Source organism: Convolutriloba macropyga, chromosome 8 (assembly GCF_964194025.1).
Source record: "Convolutriloba macropyga chromosome 8, txConMacr16.3, whole genome shotgun sequence".
Classification (NCBI taxonomy): Eukaryota; Metazoa; Xenacoelomorpha; order Acoela; family Convolutidae; genus Convolutriloba; species Convolutriloba macropyga.
In genome coordinates, this window is record NC_134475.1 from 49,123,300 (window position 1) to 49,141,209 (window position 17,910).

Genomic DNA, 17,910 nt, shown 5'->3' on the forward strand with positions numbered 1-17,910 from the left:
TAAAATCAAATCACTGAGTAGTTTCTTATTGAAACTTCAGGTTGCGAGTTTTAACATACGTTCCCATAAAGCTCAGATTATCGCAAGCGTTTTGTTCTATAACAGCTGGGATAGCGATAGCTAAGCGGAGCTACTAGTGTTCGCTTTGTTTTTTACGACTCTAGGAGTTTAATTGCTCTCGAACGAAGTTTGAAGCCATTATTGTAAACCTGTTGGTCTTTTTTATGCGAAATTTTTGCTTGACCGTTTTCAATTTTCGAGTGACTTTTTCGTTTTACGTGATCTGAATTTCTCTCTCATTCGCGAGTGTCAGCAACTGAACGCGAAGGACCGAAGATTACTACTAAAAGTCAAATGAAAAGTGCGCCAAAATTGGTCTAATTTTTTTAACCTCTAATGACGTCATTTGGAGCCCCGTTAGTGAATTTAGTTAGTCCACTCACCACCCCCAATTGAACCTACTGCGATAGATTTGAGATCCAATGGACGTTTGAGGGCAATTTTTCCGATGTTGGCCGATTTTTCACGACTCCATGCTGTCTCGGATGGTTTTTACCAGTTCTTGTCAACCTTGAAAGTGCTTTTGTCATATTGGTTGCAGATAGTCTTTCTGATCTTTCAGTTGAAAGCCCGAAATCTTTTGCATCAACTTAAATCCGTTTTTATCAAATTAAATCTCTTACCAATTCGATTTTAAAGTGTTCACTTGTTTTTACGTTTCTGCTATGGGTCAGTTTGTTGACATAAAATGAACAGAAGTGGTTGCGACATGTCTGCTGCGAATTTGTTCTAAAATTGCAACTTATAGATTAACAAGGCGGCTCAGTAATGTGCGATCGCACATAAGGTTCCGACCCCGCTCATCCACAATTTTGGCATAATTGTCTACCAAATGAGGAACAGATAGAAAAACACAAAAAATTCAAGTATTTTGTAAAAAAAACTGTTTTATGAACGAAAAGATAGCCTCCAAAGCAAATAACTCAGTGGAGTAAGAAATGATGCATTAGATTTATGAGATATGCTGATATTAAGAAAGCGAGCGAAGACGAACGGCAAAATCAAACAACAACAAACATTAATTACATTCAAAAAATGTCCGTTTTCAAAAACAACTTAATAACAAAGTAAAAATAGCGTCAGACAAAACTGAAAATAAACTAAATAACTTGTAATTCACCTGCAAAAAAATGGTTATTCACCAGTTCATAATAAAGCTTGGTAACAATTAGACAAAAAAGAACAAACTTTAAAGTTAGCAAATTCGCTGAATTTAAAAAAAAAAACAATTAACTTCAAAGTAATGAAAACCATTAGAATCAACTAAAATATCCTATAGGTTTACAATTACCAATGCTTCTATAGAACGGAATTAAGAACTCTTGGTATTCAAATTTTTTTTCAGTTAAAAAAAGAACAACAAATAGACAACAAACTAAAAATCAATTAAAACTGCCAGAAAATGCTTTGGAAGCCGTAAAGCCATATTTTGGCCCCCAAAATATGTTCGAATACACGTTCTTCGAACACCGATAAAATATCTTGTAGCCGCTCAATAATGAAAATAAGCAACAATTAGACAAAACAGAAAAAAATGCAAAACTATGTAAAACTTGTTTTTTTTCGAAAAAAATTTATTTCCAAAGACATGAAAGCCATTAATTACATAATGAAGAAGTTGAATAGGTTCCTCCATTCTTCCAAAGGACACCCTTGAGATCTGCAATTATCCAGAATATGTCTTACGTCTACAAAAGGAACGTCAAATATGACAAAAATCAAAAGTTCATTTACTTTTTTTGTGAACAACCCGTGTGGAAGCCAGTAGAGTCATAACGAATTCTCTTAAAACATTAGAGATTTTGTGACACCAATCTCTTTTGACACCTTCCCTTGAAATGTATTATGTGACCTCTCATTAATGAAACTAGGTAACAATTAGACCAAAAAGGAAAAAGCAAGATTATGTAAAACTTGTTTTTATCGAAAAAAATTTATTTCCAAAGACATGAAAGCCATTAATTACAAATTGAAAATTGAATAGGTTTGTTTATTTTGCCAAAGGAAGCCCTTGAGACCTGCAATTATCCGGAACATGTCTTACGTCTACAAAAAGAACGTCAAATATGACAAAAATCGAAAATTAATTCTTTTTTTGTGATAAACCCGCGCCGAAGCCAGTAAATTCATTACGAATTCTTTAAAAACATTAGGTTTTGAGACACCAATCCCTTTTGACACCTTCCCTTGACAAAAATAATGTCATTTTTAACCTTTAATTAACGATACCAGGTAACAAACAGACAGTAAAAAGAACAAAATTGCGAAGTTGAATTGTTTTTTTTTTCATTTTGGAAAACAATTGTTTTCAAAGTCATGAAAGCCATTATCTATCTTCTAATATCAGAGCATCGGCTCATCTACTCTTTCAGGAAAAGCCCATCAATCCTGGTCATTGTACAGGAAAGTAAAAACGACTAAAAAGACAAAATTAAAAAAGTTCAATTAAATTCTTCGAGAAAGTTTTGTCGAAGCGGTAAAGAACCACAATCTATATCTTTAAGGATTTAAATATTATCAATTGTGCGTTATTTTTAACGCGAAAAATGTGATATATGAACTGACAATAACGTGATAATTTGACAAAATTAGAAAACATGAAAAATGGGCAAGTACCTAAAAATTAAAAATAATTTGCGAAATCTAGTAGTATCAAAGCCAGAACACCATAACTTAAGACGTAAAACCGCATTAAAGACTAAATTTGAATTCAGCAAAAAGAGGGAGCACTCTTTGATTGCTGACACTAAGCTAAAAAATGACTAAAAGTAAGAGAAAAATGGAGGCTAAGTTCAATTAGCCATTTTTTATTTGAAAATCAAATATGTTAAAAGTCAAAACGACGATAAGCTTTCGAGCAATCAACTAGACAAATAATTTTGAGTTTATTAGGAAGCCAATAGGACCTATCAATAGTGAGCTTTGATTTGAAATGTTCTGTTATTTAAATAATATAAAAAAGATCAAATTTTTTTTAAAAAAAAACCGACTGATGATAAATCGATTTATTTTTGGATTGTAACGGTCCAAGATTGGTACAGAACTAGTCCTGCTAATGATGATTGTCCGTTAGGAATATTTGATTTTTGGAATGTCATTGATATAGAAATTTTGTTATAAATGCTGCGTTTTTGATAATTAACGAATAAAGTTAGCAAAAAACGGCAAAGTTTTATTCACACAGCACTCTCAACGGAAGCTGAAGTAAAATTAGCCCCTTTTTCAGTCTACAAAGATTGTGTTAGAAGTGTTTGGGTGTGCACTTCATGCAGTTTTAATCAGAGTGGACTAAAGAAACTTATTTCATGCTGTTTTTGATAAAAAAAGTCTGAATTTTGAGAAATTTTTAGCCGGAATTTGTGACAAAAAAATCAATGAAAATAGCCGACAGTGTATTTTGTCTTTAAACGTGAAATTAACAACATTTTCATGAAAAATTTTACTAATTTTTATCAAAAATTCCGACAAAAAGGTGAATGAAATCAACGGAATTCACTCTATTTTCTCGAAAGTTTAAACATCGATATCTCCCTGTGAAAAACGAAAAGCAAAAAAATCTTTTTAAATCCGTATTCTGCGCTGCTCAAGCTTTCTAATGATACCAGTCTTAACTCTCTACGATGAATATATCGATCGGCCAAAATTGACTGAACAAAAAAACCCAGTTGAGTATATAGTTCCTCCCCCCTCAAGAGGGGTCGGAACAAAAATATTATGAGTTGATTTTTTTGAAATACGTAGCATAAGCAATGAAGTAATTTATTGAACTCTAAGTCAGCTTTTACTTCGCGTCAATTCGGGAGTTTACCCCCTCTTGTTTCAATTTTTTTAGATGTTATGATCTTTGACGTTGCCCGTACTTGAAAATCGTCTTTTTCTTCAAATCATGCAATTTTTATTCGAGCTTTAAGTCATTTCGTTGTCTTATGGGATCGAGATACTGTTCATTCGCTTGAATGAAATTTCGTTAACACAGACTTCCTTAATTCTTAAAATTTTGCTTGCTTTAACTGGAGGTTATTTTGGGCTGGGATATTTTACTCTATAGTTGGATGTGATTGGATTATAGCTATTAGAAACAATTCATAAGTTGATCATTTTTTATATCAATTTCTGTCGCGTAGTTTTTCAGGGATTCTGTGATCTTTTTAAACATTAGTAGGAAACAATTGTGATTTATTTCTGGCAGATAGGTTGTTTTAATTTTTATGAAGTTGTTTGATCTTATTGATCCTGTTTCACATTAAAGTTTAATGACATTTGCTTTCTTCGCAGTTTTTGAATGCTGTGGGGATTATCGGTGGCTTTTAAGGCAAAGCAAATGCTTTCTGAGTGACAAGTTCTCGATAATTAAACTGAAGCTAATTATAAATGTGGAAAAAACAAACGAGAGCATAAATCAAAAGCGGAAAGTAGCAATCTAGTTGAAACCAAAACAATTATATGCATACCCAATGTAAATTCTGTTTAAATTGAGACGTACTTATTGATTTTTATCTCTATATTGAAAAGGAATGAGAGTATTATTGTAAAAGGGTGATTTTTTTGAATATCTGATCAGAATGTTTAATTACAGGCGCGGCAACAGGAAGCAGCTCAAATTCCCTCCAGGGTTCCAGTCGAGGCAGTGTATCATCTTCCAAAACTAACTCACCCAAGAAGACTCACTACTATGGAGGAATGGGCAAAATGGGTGGTCACTATTCGGGTCATAATCAGGGCAACCGGTAAGTGCTACATTTTTTCTAATAAATTTGTTGGCCCCTATTCGATTATCCAATTTCTCCGTGCATCGCAAAATATTCTATGACGCAGTTAATCGAACGGCATCTCCGGGAATTTTCTTTGTTTATTTCAGTGATTTTTACTGCTCCCATTTTTTAAAATAAAAATCTCCCTAGTTTTTGAGGGAATCCCAGACTAGCTTATTTGGTACCATTTTCAAGCACTATGTGTCATATCATTCAAATCACTGAAGAAATTATGTATCCTCTCATGCAAATTTTGAACGATTTAAGGAACCACCCATTGAAAAAAAAACTTGTAATGAAAATTCAACTGAATTAGTAAACTTTGAGATAAATTACTGAAAACTGTAAACAAATCTAAGAATGGTAGCAATGCCTCAGAATGGCCGGTAGAAACACGTATTCAAGCTAAATCGCTCGAAAAATCGAAATTAAAACTTTAATTTACATCACGCTGCATGGCATAAAGTAGACTAAATTTTATTAAACTTAGAAGAGCCTTTGAGTATAACCATTGGTCTCTTTTGTATAGATATGGCCGGAATAATTAATATGTTAGTTTGCGTTAAGTTTTCAATTTGTACTTATTTGCTAAATCATATTCGCGGAAACATGGAGTGGTGGAAACTATCAAAAATTGGTCCGATAATTTTAGTTTTGTCCTGAACTATTTCAGCTGAAATTGTTGACATCGAAATATTTGGGTGAGGTTTCAACAATGAGCGGATTTCAAAATTTTTTAAATGTTTTAATTAGAGACTTATGGAAGTTGTTTCTAGATCGGAAGGATCTGAGGGTTTCTTTTAATTTTACCACAATTGGCTTATACTCAAAACTTATAACCAGTTGGGCTATCATGTGTGTGGTGTGGTCTAGGTCAGGCTACCGAGACGATGGACGAAACTTCTACGGCGGGAAGAGCTCAGTCAACTACCACAATCAACACAAGAAGGACATTAACTCTCCCAACAAACCAGGGAATAGCTCTGCCTCGGGTTACGGTGTGAGGAAACCTTTCAATGGGAAATACAAAGGGGGCAATAGGAGTGGAAACTTTGGAGGAATAGGGGCTTATGGGCATAGAAATAACGATTACTCCTCTATGGTACATCACCAGAACCGTCACAGAAAGTCGCCAGCTACTTTTAATCAGAGCAGGGACAACTATCAGGGTAATTATAGATTACAATTGTTCGCATGACCTTTTAACTGTTTCAAAATACCCAGTCTTCTTAATAGGCGCAAAGCGATAGTATCAAGACTTAAGTGATGTTTTCTGTCATAATTATGTTGCATGTTGTAAATTGTCCGGTTTTTCATTTTGTTCTGAATGTAGCGTAATTGTTTTCTTTTCAACTTGCTCGAATGATGTTACCAATTTTTTAAATCAAATCTGGCGAGGTAAATAGTTAATGTTTGAGACAAAAGTAATGGTTTGCGCTGCAATTACGGTTTTCTGCATGGAACCCCGATGCTTCGAGTCACTTCCGGAATTCTTCCGGCTGTTTTTTTTTCGTCAAGATTTTTGTTACGATGATATGACGTCACAATCACTTCAAATACGCTCCTTGTTCACGCGTTCATGGAATTTCAACTGAATTGTGTGCGTGACACTCCAATTTTCACTCTTAGTGGAGTTAGTTTTTTTGATCATTGGCTTGATTAAATTTTCGGCCGCACGTGACTTACCTCACTCTCAAAGTTTACTACCTCTGAAACTTATTTTGCTTTTCTTTAATTCAAAGAGATAGGGACAACTGACTGTGTGTCACTATAATTGAAGGTTATCTGGGAGCAGCTATTAGAAGCAGTGGTAAGTTTGACAGATTCTTGATCAAAATATAACATCTCAGCATTTCCTTATAGAATGTTTTTTTTTGGTCTTTTGCTATCTTTTTGAGACGGCGCGTCTAATCAGTCAACTACCACAATCAACACAAGAAGGTCATTAACTCTCCCAACAAATCAGGGAATATCTCTGACCCGGTTTACGGTGTAAGGAAACATTTCAATGGGAAATACAAAAGGGCGAAATAGGAGTGGAAACTTTGGAGGAATAGGGGCTTATTGGCATAGAAATAACGATTATTTTTCTATGGTACATCACCAGAATCGTCACAGAAAGTCGCCAGGTAATTTTAATAGACGCAAGGCGATGCTGGGGCTATTTTTGACATCCTCTTGGTTTTTTATGACTCGAAGAGTAGTATTGAGTTTTTACCGGAAGCACAGACGGCGTTTTCCTAAAAGCGAAAGTGAGTAAAGTTGGCTTGTGAACTATTTTTTCTGAGCGAGAGAAGTTTTTTGATCATGCGCTGAGTTCAATGAATGACTTCTTCACTTTGAAAAAAAAATGTTTTTTTTTGTGTAAATTTCTAAATTTGATACTCCTTTCTTTTTGAATGCCTATTAATGATTTTCAAGTTCAAAATGCGCACATTTTTCTCAATTTTTTTTATTTTGCTCTTAATAATTATTTTCAGTTTTGGATCTTTAAGCGGTCTAATTTTCAGAAACCAATACATATAGCAACCTCTTTTTGTTAATTCATGCCTTGAATGCCTCTTTATAACGCCGGGTTTTTTTGTTATAAAATTGTATAAATGTTAATCTGGCAGTTTTCCTCCAATTTCTCGGTTTTTGTTTATTTTGGTTTAAATAATAGAACAATTATTTGTATGCAATGTCAGAGATTTGATTTTCGGTTTTGTTGTTGAATTATATTCGGTTTTGTTATTAAATTAGTATTGTTTCTAAGATTTTTATCTGCTTTATGCTTACCAATTTGTCGTTTAGATCGCACTATTGATTGCAGAATTCTTTATGAGAACAGTATCCTGAGCTGATTTTCAACGATCTAGTGTTTTTAGCCCATCGATATTTGACCATTCTAAGCGTTTTGGTCCTTTTTTGACGTTACCAAATAGGAAATTTTGCATTAACAAGATTTAAGTGATGTTTTCTGTCATTATTGTTTTATATTGTAATTTGTCCGATTTTTCGTTTTTGTTCTGAATAGTAGCGTAATTGTTCTTGCTCGAAAGATGTCAATACAGCAGCGATGTCTTGGTGACAGCTATATAAATGTTGCCAATTTTTAAAATCAAATTTGATGGGGTAAAGAGTTAATGTTTTAGACAAAAAAATGGTTTCCGCTACATTACGGTTTTCTATGTGAAATCCTAATGCTTCGATTTGCTTCTAGAGTTCTTCCGGCTGTTTTTGTTTTATTTCGTCAAGATTTTTGTAACGACCATGTGAGGTCACAATCACTTCAAATATGCTTTTTCATTCGTTCATTCAATTTCAACTGATTTGTGTGCATGACACGTCATTTTTCACTCTTAGTAGAGCTAATTTTTTCCAGCATTGGCTGGGTTATATTTTTGGTCGTACGTCACTTACCTCACTCTCGAAAATGAGTTCGTCACTCTGAGACTCATTTTGCTTTACTTTAATTCAAAGAGATTGGGTCAAGTGGGTGTGTGTCACTCTAATTGAAGGTTTTCTGAGAGCAGCTATTATAAGCAGCGGTAAGTTTTACAGATTCTTAATCAAAATATAACATCAGCATTTCTTTAAAGATTGTTTTTCTTTTTGAGACAGCAGATCTACGAAGCTATTGCGGCTATTTTCTGGCAATCTGTCAGCTATGTTAATTAAACTCAACTCGAAAATAATTAGATTGTGTGTTTGGATACTTGTTTTTGGTACTCCTATTAAACAATTGTTCCCATTTTTTGGCTGTGAAGCAGTTGTCTGGTTTTTATATCTCGAAGAGGAGTTTTGGAATTTTTTTCCATAAAGTAATTTTTGTTCTAGAAGTCATAATCGAAAAAAACTAACATGCCGAACAAAGTCTATCCCTGAGTAATTAATTTTTTCTCTGTTCAAATGCACCCCTCAGTTTGACTTCTTGGCTTCAAATTGTGTCGGGACAGAATAAAGTCGATATAAAGGTGAGTATTGGATTTCTCTGTTTTAATGAACCAATGTGAGTTGACGAGCCGGAGGGTAGTTATAGCCATCTTCAATTTTTTTTAAAATCGATGTGTTAAATCGAGTGTATGTGAAATAGGATATTGGGCAAATGAAAAGTAAGCGTTTAGGTCGCTTTTTTGAGAAAGAGCGATATAAGTAGATGTCAAAAAATTTTCTAAGCGCGAGCATTTTTTGATCAGGTGCGGCTTTTTCAAACCATTTTTTTTGGTTTTAACTCAAACTTTTGGCGTCAAAGATGTTTCAAATAGTTAGTGGTAGTCTAAACTCGATAGTGCGATTGAAATTATTGTTGACCATCTCAAGCCAATATTACACTTTAAGTGTCAATTTCAGCTAATTTTTTAACCATTTTGCTTTATTTTAACCTTTTCAGAAGTTTTTATTCAATTTTTGGTAGCATTTAAGTTTTTTTCAGCAGTTTTGTGGTTGAAATCATTCGTTTTAGTACTTTTGATTGTCTCTCAGTTGAATTGATACTAATTTTGAGTTGTTTTTGTTAATGAAAATTGAGCAAATTTTCGCCAATTTTTGTCTGCCGATTTCTTTTGATTTTATGCTTCTTGCTGTATTTTTTGTTGTTTAATTGATCCTGAAAATAAGTTTACAGGTGAAACTTGAAAGCTGGACAGGGCACTTTTGAGTGGAATAATTTAAAACTTCTAATTTTTTTAAAAAAGTTTTTTGGTTCCTTGCTTTTTTGTTTAATAACTTTTTGCCTGGTGTTTGGTGCGTAAATGCTTGTGCAGAAAAAGTAATACTTTCTTTTCGAATTATTGGTCGCAGGTTACTTTTTTTATGTATAATTTTCGAAGATTTTGTAGAGGATGATGTTAGCTGGTTAGTCAGTGAGGTGGGTCAATTTTCTACTTTGAGTTGCTTCCCGAATTCTTAGGGCTACGTTTTTTACAGTGTCTTTTACCGTGTATTGGGGCGCTGTCTTTTTTTTAAGATCTGTTCACACATTTTCATGATTTTTGAAGTCAAATTGGAGTAGTGATTTTGGTCACGCCGAAACAGGAAGTGGAGCGAAAAAGCGAGTGGTTTTGCGGCGTGAAATTTTTTCGCTCTAATTTAAAGTAGAGTGAGAAAACGGTGTTTGAACAAAAATTCGCTTTCTAGCCAGTGGTTTACTGTTCACATGCGGCAATTTCACTTTGATTTTTACTGTTTTTTTCGATTTTTTGTATCGGATTTTTTTTTCTAAATGATTTTGCCAAACCATTAATAGTCCGTTGTAGGATTAGTTTTCTGTTTAGTCAATGAAAATTTTTTGAATTGTACGTCAGTACTTGTCCTGCTATGTTTTTTTACTTCGTCGAATAAAGTTTTGTTTTGCATCACCTTAATTCATAGTTTGTTCAATTTTTTGAGTGAAATCTTTGTGACTTTTCGAAGCTTCTTTCACTCTCATTCTGCGCAGAGAAATTTTAAGCAGCAGTTGCTCAGCAGAGCAATGTAAATTGAATGGAGTTAGTATTGACAAAGGAAATTGAAAATGGAACCGGGATACCCCCATAAAGCACAATTTTGGATACCCGGTAATTTAATTTTGTTATAACTCTTAGTAAGCATATCTAATTTTTTTTGTATTGATACTAGCCCCTGTATTCTCTCGTTATGGAACAAGAGCATGTCCAACTACAAATGAAATTAGAAAGAAATGCATTTTAAAAATATTTTTTGTTTTTCATTTTTTGTTCTTCCAATCCCAATCACATTTATGGTAATCAATGGCGGCTCTTATCCGGCAATCTACCGTTTATGTTTGTTCTTGTATTTTTTTAGAACGAGCGAGAAAAATAGGATACAAAATTTCGAACCGAGCAAAACCTTTTGATCACGTGCTTTCGAAAAGATTTTTTGTGGTTTTTTTACACTGACTTATTTGACAAATTGGTTTCTCTCAAGTTTTATCAACTAGCTATTTGCTTCTGTGAGCCGTTTTGAACATTTTGGATGTTTTTGGGTATTCAGATGCAGTTTGGAGCGATTTTTAAAACTCAATTTGCAGTTTTTTTCTTTGAGCTATTTTCTTTTTCAAATCTTCGGGCAAGTTTTCGTTCCAACAATTGTGTCTGACACTTTTTGTGTTCTTTTGTTGTTTAATTTGATTTTTTACTAAAACGGTAAAATTAAAGCAATTTTGTATTGTTTGCCTGCGTTGACATCGAACTATCTCTTTCCTTTTTTGTGCATTTCAAAATACCTTTTTTGTGAACTTGGTTGTCTAGTACCATAGGTTTGGTTGGATTGCTCAGATTTATTGTACGGATTTATTTTCTGTGGTTATCGAGGTATGGATTGTTTCGTTGCCTTATCTGTTATATGGTTTTTGTCGTAATTGACGAAAATTGTATCACCGGTGTTTTGGTGCCACCATAGCAGAGAATTTTAAACAAGAAATTGAGGTTCCTAGTTCACTTTTTTTACAATTCGTATCGGAGTTTTTACAATTCAAAGAATTTGAATTAAATTGGGGCTCTGTCTTTTAGATCTGTTTGCACATTTTCATGATTTTTGAAGTGAAATTGGTGTAGTGATTTTGGTCACGCCGAAACAGGAAGTGGAGCGAAAAAGCGAGTGGTTTTGGGACGTGAAATTTTTTCGCTCGTGAAATTTAAATTAGGGTGAGAAAACGGTGTTTGAACAAAAATTCGCTTTCTCGCTAGTGATTTTTTTGTTCACATGCGGCAATTTGATTTTGATGTTTACTGTTTTTTCGATTTTTTGGATCAAATTTTCTAAATGGTTTTCCCAATCCATTCACAGCTCATTTGACTTCCTCACTTTGAAATTGACTTTTATTTGTTTTATATCAAAGAGATAAGGTCAAATGGGTGTGTGTCACTCTAAATGAAGGTTATTTTAGATCAGCTAATAGAAGCAGCAATAACTTATACAGATTTTTAATCAAAATATAACAGATCAGCCCTCAATGAAAAGACGAATTTTTTTGGTCTGTCTTTTTTACTTTTTTTTTAAACTGCCGATCTACGAATCTATTGCGGCTATTTTCTGGCAATCTGCCAGCTATGTTATTACCACTTTGTTTTCGATCTCAATTCTTCACGTTTTCAATTTTTCTCTATCATTATACCTGAACTTCCATTCACTGTATTTTAAATCTTCTTTTGTATTTTTTCGGGGGAAAAATTAAGATGGCAATTATCTTCATCATCATACTATGTTCATCAACTTAAGTGATCAAAAATTTAAAAATAACAAATCAGCAGTCCATTTCATTTCTCAACCAGGTTGGTGAGCCTAATGGCTACAGGGAAGCCCAGGTTTCACTTAGGTTTTTACTGTTTAATAGCCGCACTCATCTTCTCAGCCGGCTGTTTTAGCGCTCCTATTTTTTTTCTTCGAACTTTTGTTTCGCTTTATCTCATTTTGCCGCTTTTTCGACATTTTGCGTGAAATCTTTTTGACTTCTGTAGGCTAGTTTCACTCTTCTCTCATTGTATTCTGCTCAAAGTATTTTTAAATAGCAGCTGCTCAGCAAAGTAATTCAAAATGAAGAGAGTCAGTATTAAAAAAATCAAAGTCAGAAATAGAAACGAGATAAACCCAGAAAGCCCATTTTGGGTGCTTAAGATATTGGACTCCATTTCCTTTCCGGAAGTCTGTCTGTTTTTGGGCAGGCTATTTTTTTCTGTTTCTATATTTGGCAGTCTAGCTATATTTGGCAGCCAGTTTGTTGTATCTTCAATTTTTCTTAAAAGGTGTTGACATTGTTCTTACCGATTTGGCTTTTTTCTCAGAAGTTGACTGAAGGGCTAAAATCCTAGGGCATAATGGGGCTGTAGAGTTTCAGAGCTTTAATAGTCTCAGTATGTACGTTTTGCTGTAGATGCTGTAGGCATGCTAGAGGTGCGCAACCCATGGTACTACTATCATTATTACGCCTTATTGGCAAACAAGTTTATCGACAGATGATGTGCAGTCAGAGTTTAAGCTGCACTTGCCCCTTTTGAATCTCAAATTAGTATAATTTGGAGGGTGGCTGATGTGATCCATTTTTCGGGAAATGACTGCTTCCGTCAGTGCAGAACCCCTCTGTCCCGAGTATTCGTTCTCAGTACCGACTGGAACGAATACCGAATGAACTAATCACACATGCTCTCAATCGGAACTTTTTAAAAAGGAGTTTTGTAATGTATTCAATTTTTTTTATTCTTGAATGAGTTCTTTACTGTATACACGAAGTGTTTTGTCTACAGGTTGTTTGAAGAATCTTCTGGCCGTTGCATAAAGAAAACTCCGTGTAAGATTCGCAAAAAGATTGATTTTCGATTTGGTTTTGGAGGAAAAAACTGGACTCGCATAGATATTCGACCCTTCATAGACTTGCTTGAACAATAAAAATAATCTCGTGAAAACTCTCACGCGGAAAGAAACACGAAATGGTCTTTAAATTTGACTAAAAAGAGCATATTTGGTGCTTGATGTAGTGTCAGAAATGAAGCTGGGTTCAATCTTGGGTCGGCTTCAGCCAAGCCCTTTGGTTTTCATGGCCAATTTGATATATCGACGCTTCGAAAACATTTTGAGGCGCCTGATTGTCACTGACAATTGGATAAGTGCAAACTATCTTGCTAAGCAGAGATATCTCTGAGTTTATTTTGAATTATGAGAAATTAAAACAAGAGACTCGCGCGAGTCTGTGCCTAATACCTCTCAAGGTTGCAACAAACAACTTCTACATTATGCCAGAGAAACTGTTGGGAGTTATACGCATTGTTAAAGCAACTTATACGCATTGCAGAAAACTACTTGTACTGTTAGAACAAAAAAATGCCCTCTTTTTTCAAAAGAACAAACTCTAGAAAGATAGATAAGTGGAGTGCAATCTGAAAGACACAGGAAAAACCATACAAACATACGCACACAGCTCACATTACACAAACAAAACCAACACAAATACGAAGCCCAACACCACAATATTTATTTTGTTTTTAATAGCCGCCTCATTTTCTCAGCCGGCTATTATAGCGCTCCGATTTTTTTTTTACTTCGTTAAACTAAAATTTTTTCGCTTTACCTTTGTTCACAGCTTGTCCAACATTTTGCTTGAAATCTTTTTTGACCTCTCTAGGCTAGTTTCACTCTTATCTCATTCTGCTAAAAGTTTTTAGACAGCCGTTGCTTAGCAAGGCACTTCAAAAAGAACAGCCTCAGTATAAAAAACGAAATCGGAAATAGAAATTTAGATGCCCGTTCCCGAGTTTGTTCAGCTCCAGTATAACATCAAAAAAGTTCACACTTTGAAATTGTTTGTGCAGAAAAATCATTTTTTTCATGGGTTTTTTTCTCCTCGTTCAATCCCAATCTTGGTTATGGGAATCAACGAATCAACGGTGGCTACTTTCCGGCAATCTGTTGGGTATGTTTCTTAATTGGTCACTACTCAAATTGGTTACTACTGTGTCACTGTTAACTCATGCGGTCTTTATTGTTTTTTTCTTTAAAAAAACGGTCTGGACATTTGCGGCAATTGTATCGGTAACTGCAATTTTGACAGTAAAGTTTGGAACGTTTTTTGATATTTCATGAGCACAGCGGGTCAATTAAATTTTGAAAAACTGGGAGAAGTGTTATCAGAGAGATCTAAAACGGAGTTTTGGTTGTGGACACTTTTGAATCCGCCTTTTGTAGCAAATATTAAGTAAGTTTTCTTCGTTTTTCTTTCTGACACTTTTCCCCCTCTACTTCAATCTGTCTAACATTTGAATAAACTGTTTCTCTCACAATAACTAACCCTTTTCTCTCTCATACACGCATACCACCCACGTGGTGGCTCCTCCCTTAGGCAGGATGTAAATGCTCCATTCCTCAGGTATTGAGTCTTAGAGACCTTCGAGGGATATGCAAGTCCACTCTGATAATTCATCAGTCAAAAATCACCGTTAGACTTCCGCTTCCGACCTTGTGCTCGCCTGGGACCCTCGTAACAGGTGGTGTGTTGTCATGCTTAAGAACCTCCGGTCTCTCTACCTCGCTTTGCTTGTTCTCTTGTGTATGACCAAACATGCTTTCAGTATAAAGGTTTCTTGACATTATAAGTCGTTGAGCGGATCGGGCAACCGAACATATCTCTGCTATCCGTTTCTCTTGTTTCTTTATCATTTGGAACGACTTCAACCAGGGCTGGGTAGACCTCTTTTGTGGTTGACCGTTTTGATTCAAAAGTGTTATCAGTCGGGGCTGCGCTACCCTGATATAGGATTGTGCATTGTGGGTGAACACTTGTCATGTGTTTTGTCAACCATCCTACGGTCTTGTAGGTTTTTTGCACCTGGTCTGCAAACATTGATATGGTGGGTTTTTTGGTTTAGTCACCTTTTCTTGATCTTGATCCCCGTAGAGTAACAAGTCGGATCGTGATCACTCCTCACATGACGTTGCATTTTTTGTTGCAAACATGCGGCAGCAGTTTCTAGCCATGCATTCTATTTTGAGTTTTCTCTGACGAACATTTTTTACGAGTCAACTTTGTCAGTATATGCCAATCTCCTGGGTGATTCCACCCACCCATCAACATTTATATCCACTTTTACTTTCAGGTCTGTTTTTAATGCACTTTGCCAGTCTTTGGCGTAAGTCTTTATATACTCGCGGACTGATGTGAGTTCAATGTCATTCAGTCTCCTTATACCAATCCTCAGGTTTGCCTGTCAAATATCCATTTAAGTTCTTATGTTCTTTATTGGGACGTTTTCTCAAGGTTGATCACTTTGACCTCTGATTTGCTAGTGAGCTTTAGCACCATTCGTCCAGCTTTATTGAGCACATCATTTAGCTTGTCAAGTCTACTTTTTGCTTGATTGAAGTCTTTAAGCCGTAGAGAAGCACAGGTTTGATGAACACTTCTACTCAACACCTTAGTGGTCATCTTCAGTACATCACTTGTCAGTGCCGGTCTAAGCTTACACAGAGCTATTTTTGCTTTGACAGTTTGCTGAAATTGCTTTGGAGGGATCAGAGTCTGTTGAGATCATGCTACCAAGATATTTGAGGTGTTCAACTGTTTTCAGTGCTTTGTCACCTAATTTTACATTTGTTTGTCCATTAGATATGGCAAGGACTTCGGTCTTGGGGAATGATATCATCCCGGCCGTCTGAACTTCGCCATTAAGTTTGTTGAGTTTTCTGTAGCAATTGGCAATTGTTTGCCATGAGGAACATATCATCTGCTTAAGCAATTTGAGCGTAGCGTGATTTACACTGAGTCTATTCTTGTGACCTCCTGAAAGATGTTGCTTGTGTACAGTCTTTCTGGTATCTTTTCCTTTTCTTCCGATGTTAAGAAGTTTGCCAAGTAGTTTTCCTTTACTGTGAAGACGTCACTCTGAAGGCGTCCCTCTTGGTGTCAGATAGCATTTCCGTGACATTTGCAACTGTGTTTAAGTGAGCGACTTTTGCCTTGACATTTTCTTTGAACTGTTCTTTGCTTGTGGGGTTTCGGGTTGCCTGTGGGGTTAAAGCAGACTTTTCCCGCACATTGCTTCTAGTATCTTGTCCTCTTGTTGCCCTCTTGATTCTACTTTTCATGTTGACCCATGTCATTACGTGGTCCTTGCCGGCGCTATCACTCCATGAACACGTAAATTAACTGCACACGTAAAGAACGCACACTAATAAATACACACAAGCTCGCGCAGTCAAACACAGATGCAAGCCTCACTATAAGAAGAATCGTTTAAAATTTTCTTTCAGCATCTAATCACTACTTTAAATTCTTCTGTTTACTTCTGCCTGGACTGTTTTTCATGGAAAACTAGGTATGGACCTATTTAGGATAATGTATCGTTAATCGTGAAAATGCCGGTGAAATCTGTAAAATCTGAAATGAACTGTTGGGAGGTTTTCGATTCTTCTTGTCATTTTCATGTTTGATAAGAATAAGGGGACAATTGATTTTTCAATATCTCGCAAATTGGGTATCAGCAAGATATAAAACGCACATCTTTGGCATTGGACATTTAAATCTGAACTTTGTTGCAAATTTCAAGTAATTGTTTATGGTTGCTTCTAAATTTTGCTCTTTGCCTCTATTTGCATGTAACATTTGAGGGAAATATTTGTCACACTAAATCTCTCTCTCCCTCCCTCTCTCTTACACACATTCCACAAACACGCACTGGCAAAACGCACACCCATAGGTACACGCACACAGGCGTGCACGCTCACACAAAGTCAAACACACATACGAACCTTGCCACCCAAAAGAAAATTTAAAATTAGGAGCTGATGTTTACACAATGTTTGTAGCCGTTCATATGTGTCGTGATTTTTTCTCTGAAAAACTAGGTGCGGACTTTGAACGCACTTGCATCGTTAATCGTAGAATTGGCACTAAAATTAGAACTGAACTTTTTGAATTACTTGAAATACTTTTCATATGTATCAATGGCACAATCCGACCGCGTATCATGTATCACGAGCATTTAAAAAGAAAATATGCAAACGTGTTAAAAGCTAGATTTAGTAAGCACAGTTTTGCTTCTGAATATGTTTAAAACCGCAATTTTTAGCAAAATTTTCTTTATTCAATAATTTTCCAACTTTTTAATACTTTTTACAGTTTTTCCACCCTAACTGTATTTGTTTTAAACATGTAATTGAACGTTGAAAGCTTGTGGTAGTCTTTTTTCAGTAGCTTCGAGGAACAAAAGTTATCAGTAAATTTAATGCGTTGGCCCTCTTTTATGTAGGAGTATTTTTAAAGAAATGGGAAAATTTAGTAATATTTGAGGACCAAAAAAGATTTTTTTTGAATTTATTGTCTTTCATATGGCGACTTTTGCAATCAATAGAGGATTTCTTTTCAATGTACTTAAACTAATTTTCTCATTTTCAAAACGATTATTGACATGTATTCCTTAAATTTTTCAACAGCTAATCTATAAAATCTCTATGTTTCAATTTCGTCTGTTGTTCGTTCTACTAGAGAAGATTAGTTCGAACTACCTGCTTTAAAGAATACAAAAAAGAAATAGAAAAAAATTTCGTTCAGTAATGAATTTGGTTGATTTGCTGTTCATTTCATTATACTGTATCTTTACGATTCCAAGATTTTGAGAATACTCAGTTGTTT

At 35.1% G+C, this 17,910-nt stretch overlaps 1 protein-coding gene across 3 annotated transcripts in view; it reads left to right on the forward strand.

Moving 5' to 3' along the window:
- The window catches only part of LOC142344786 (uncharacterized), a 188,127-nt gene that overhangs the window by 972 nt on the left and 169,245 nt on the right, over nt 1-17,910 (forward strand). For all 3 annotated transcript variants that reach the window (XM_075396725.1, XM_075396726.1, XM_075396727.1), the window contains exons 2-3: nt 4,637-4,787; nt 5,685-5,980. In XM_075396725.1, coding sequence (XP_075252840.1) covers nt 4,637-4,787; nt 5,685-5,980 — 447 coding nt within the window. The remainder of the gene's footprint in view (nt 1-4,636; nt 4,788-5,684; nt 5,981-17,910) is intronic.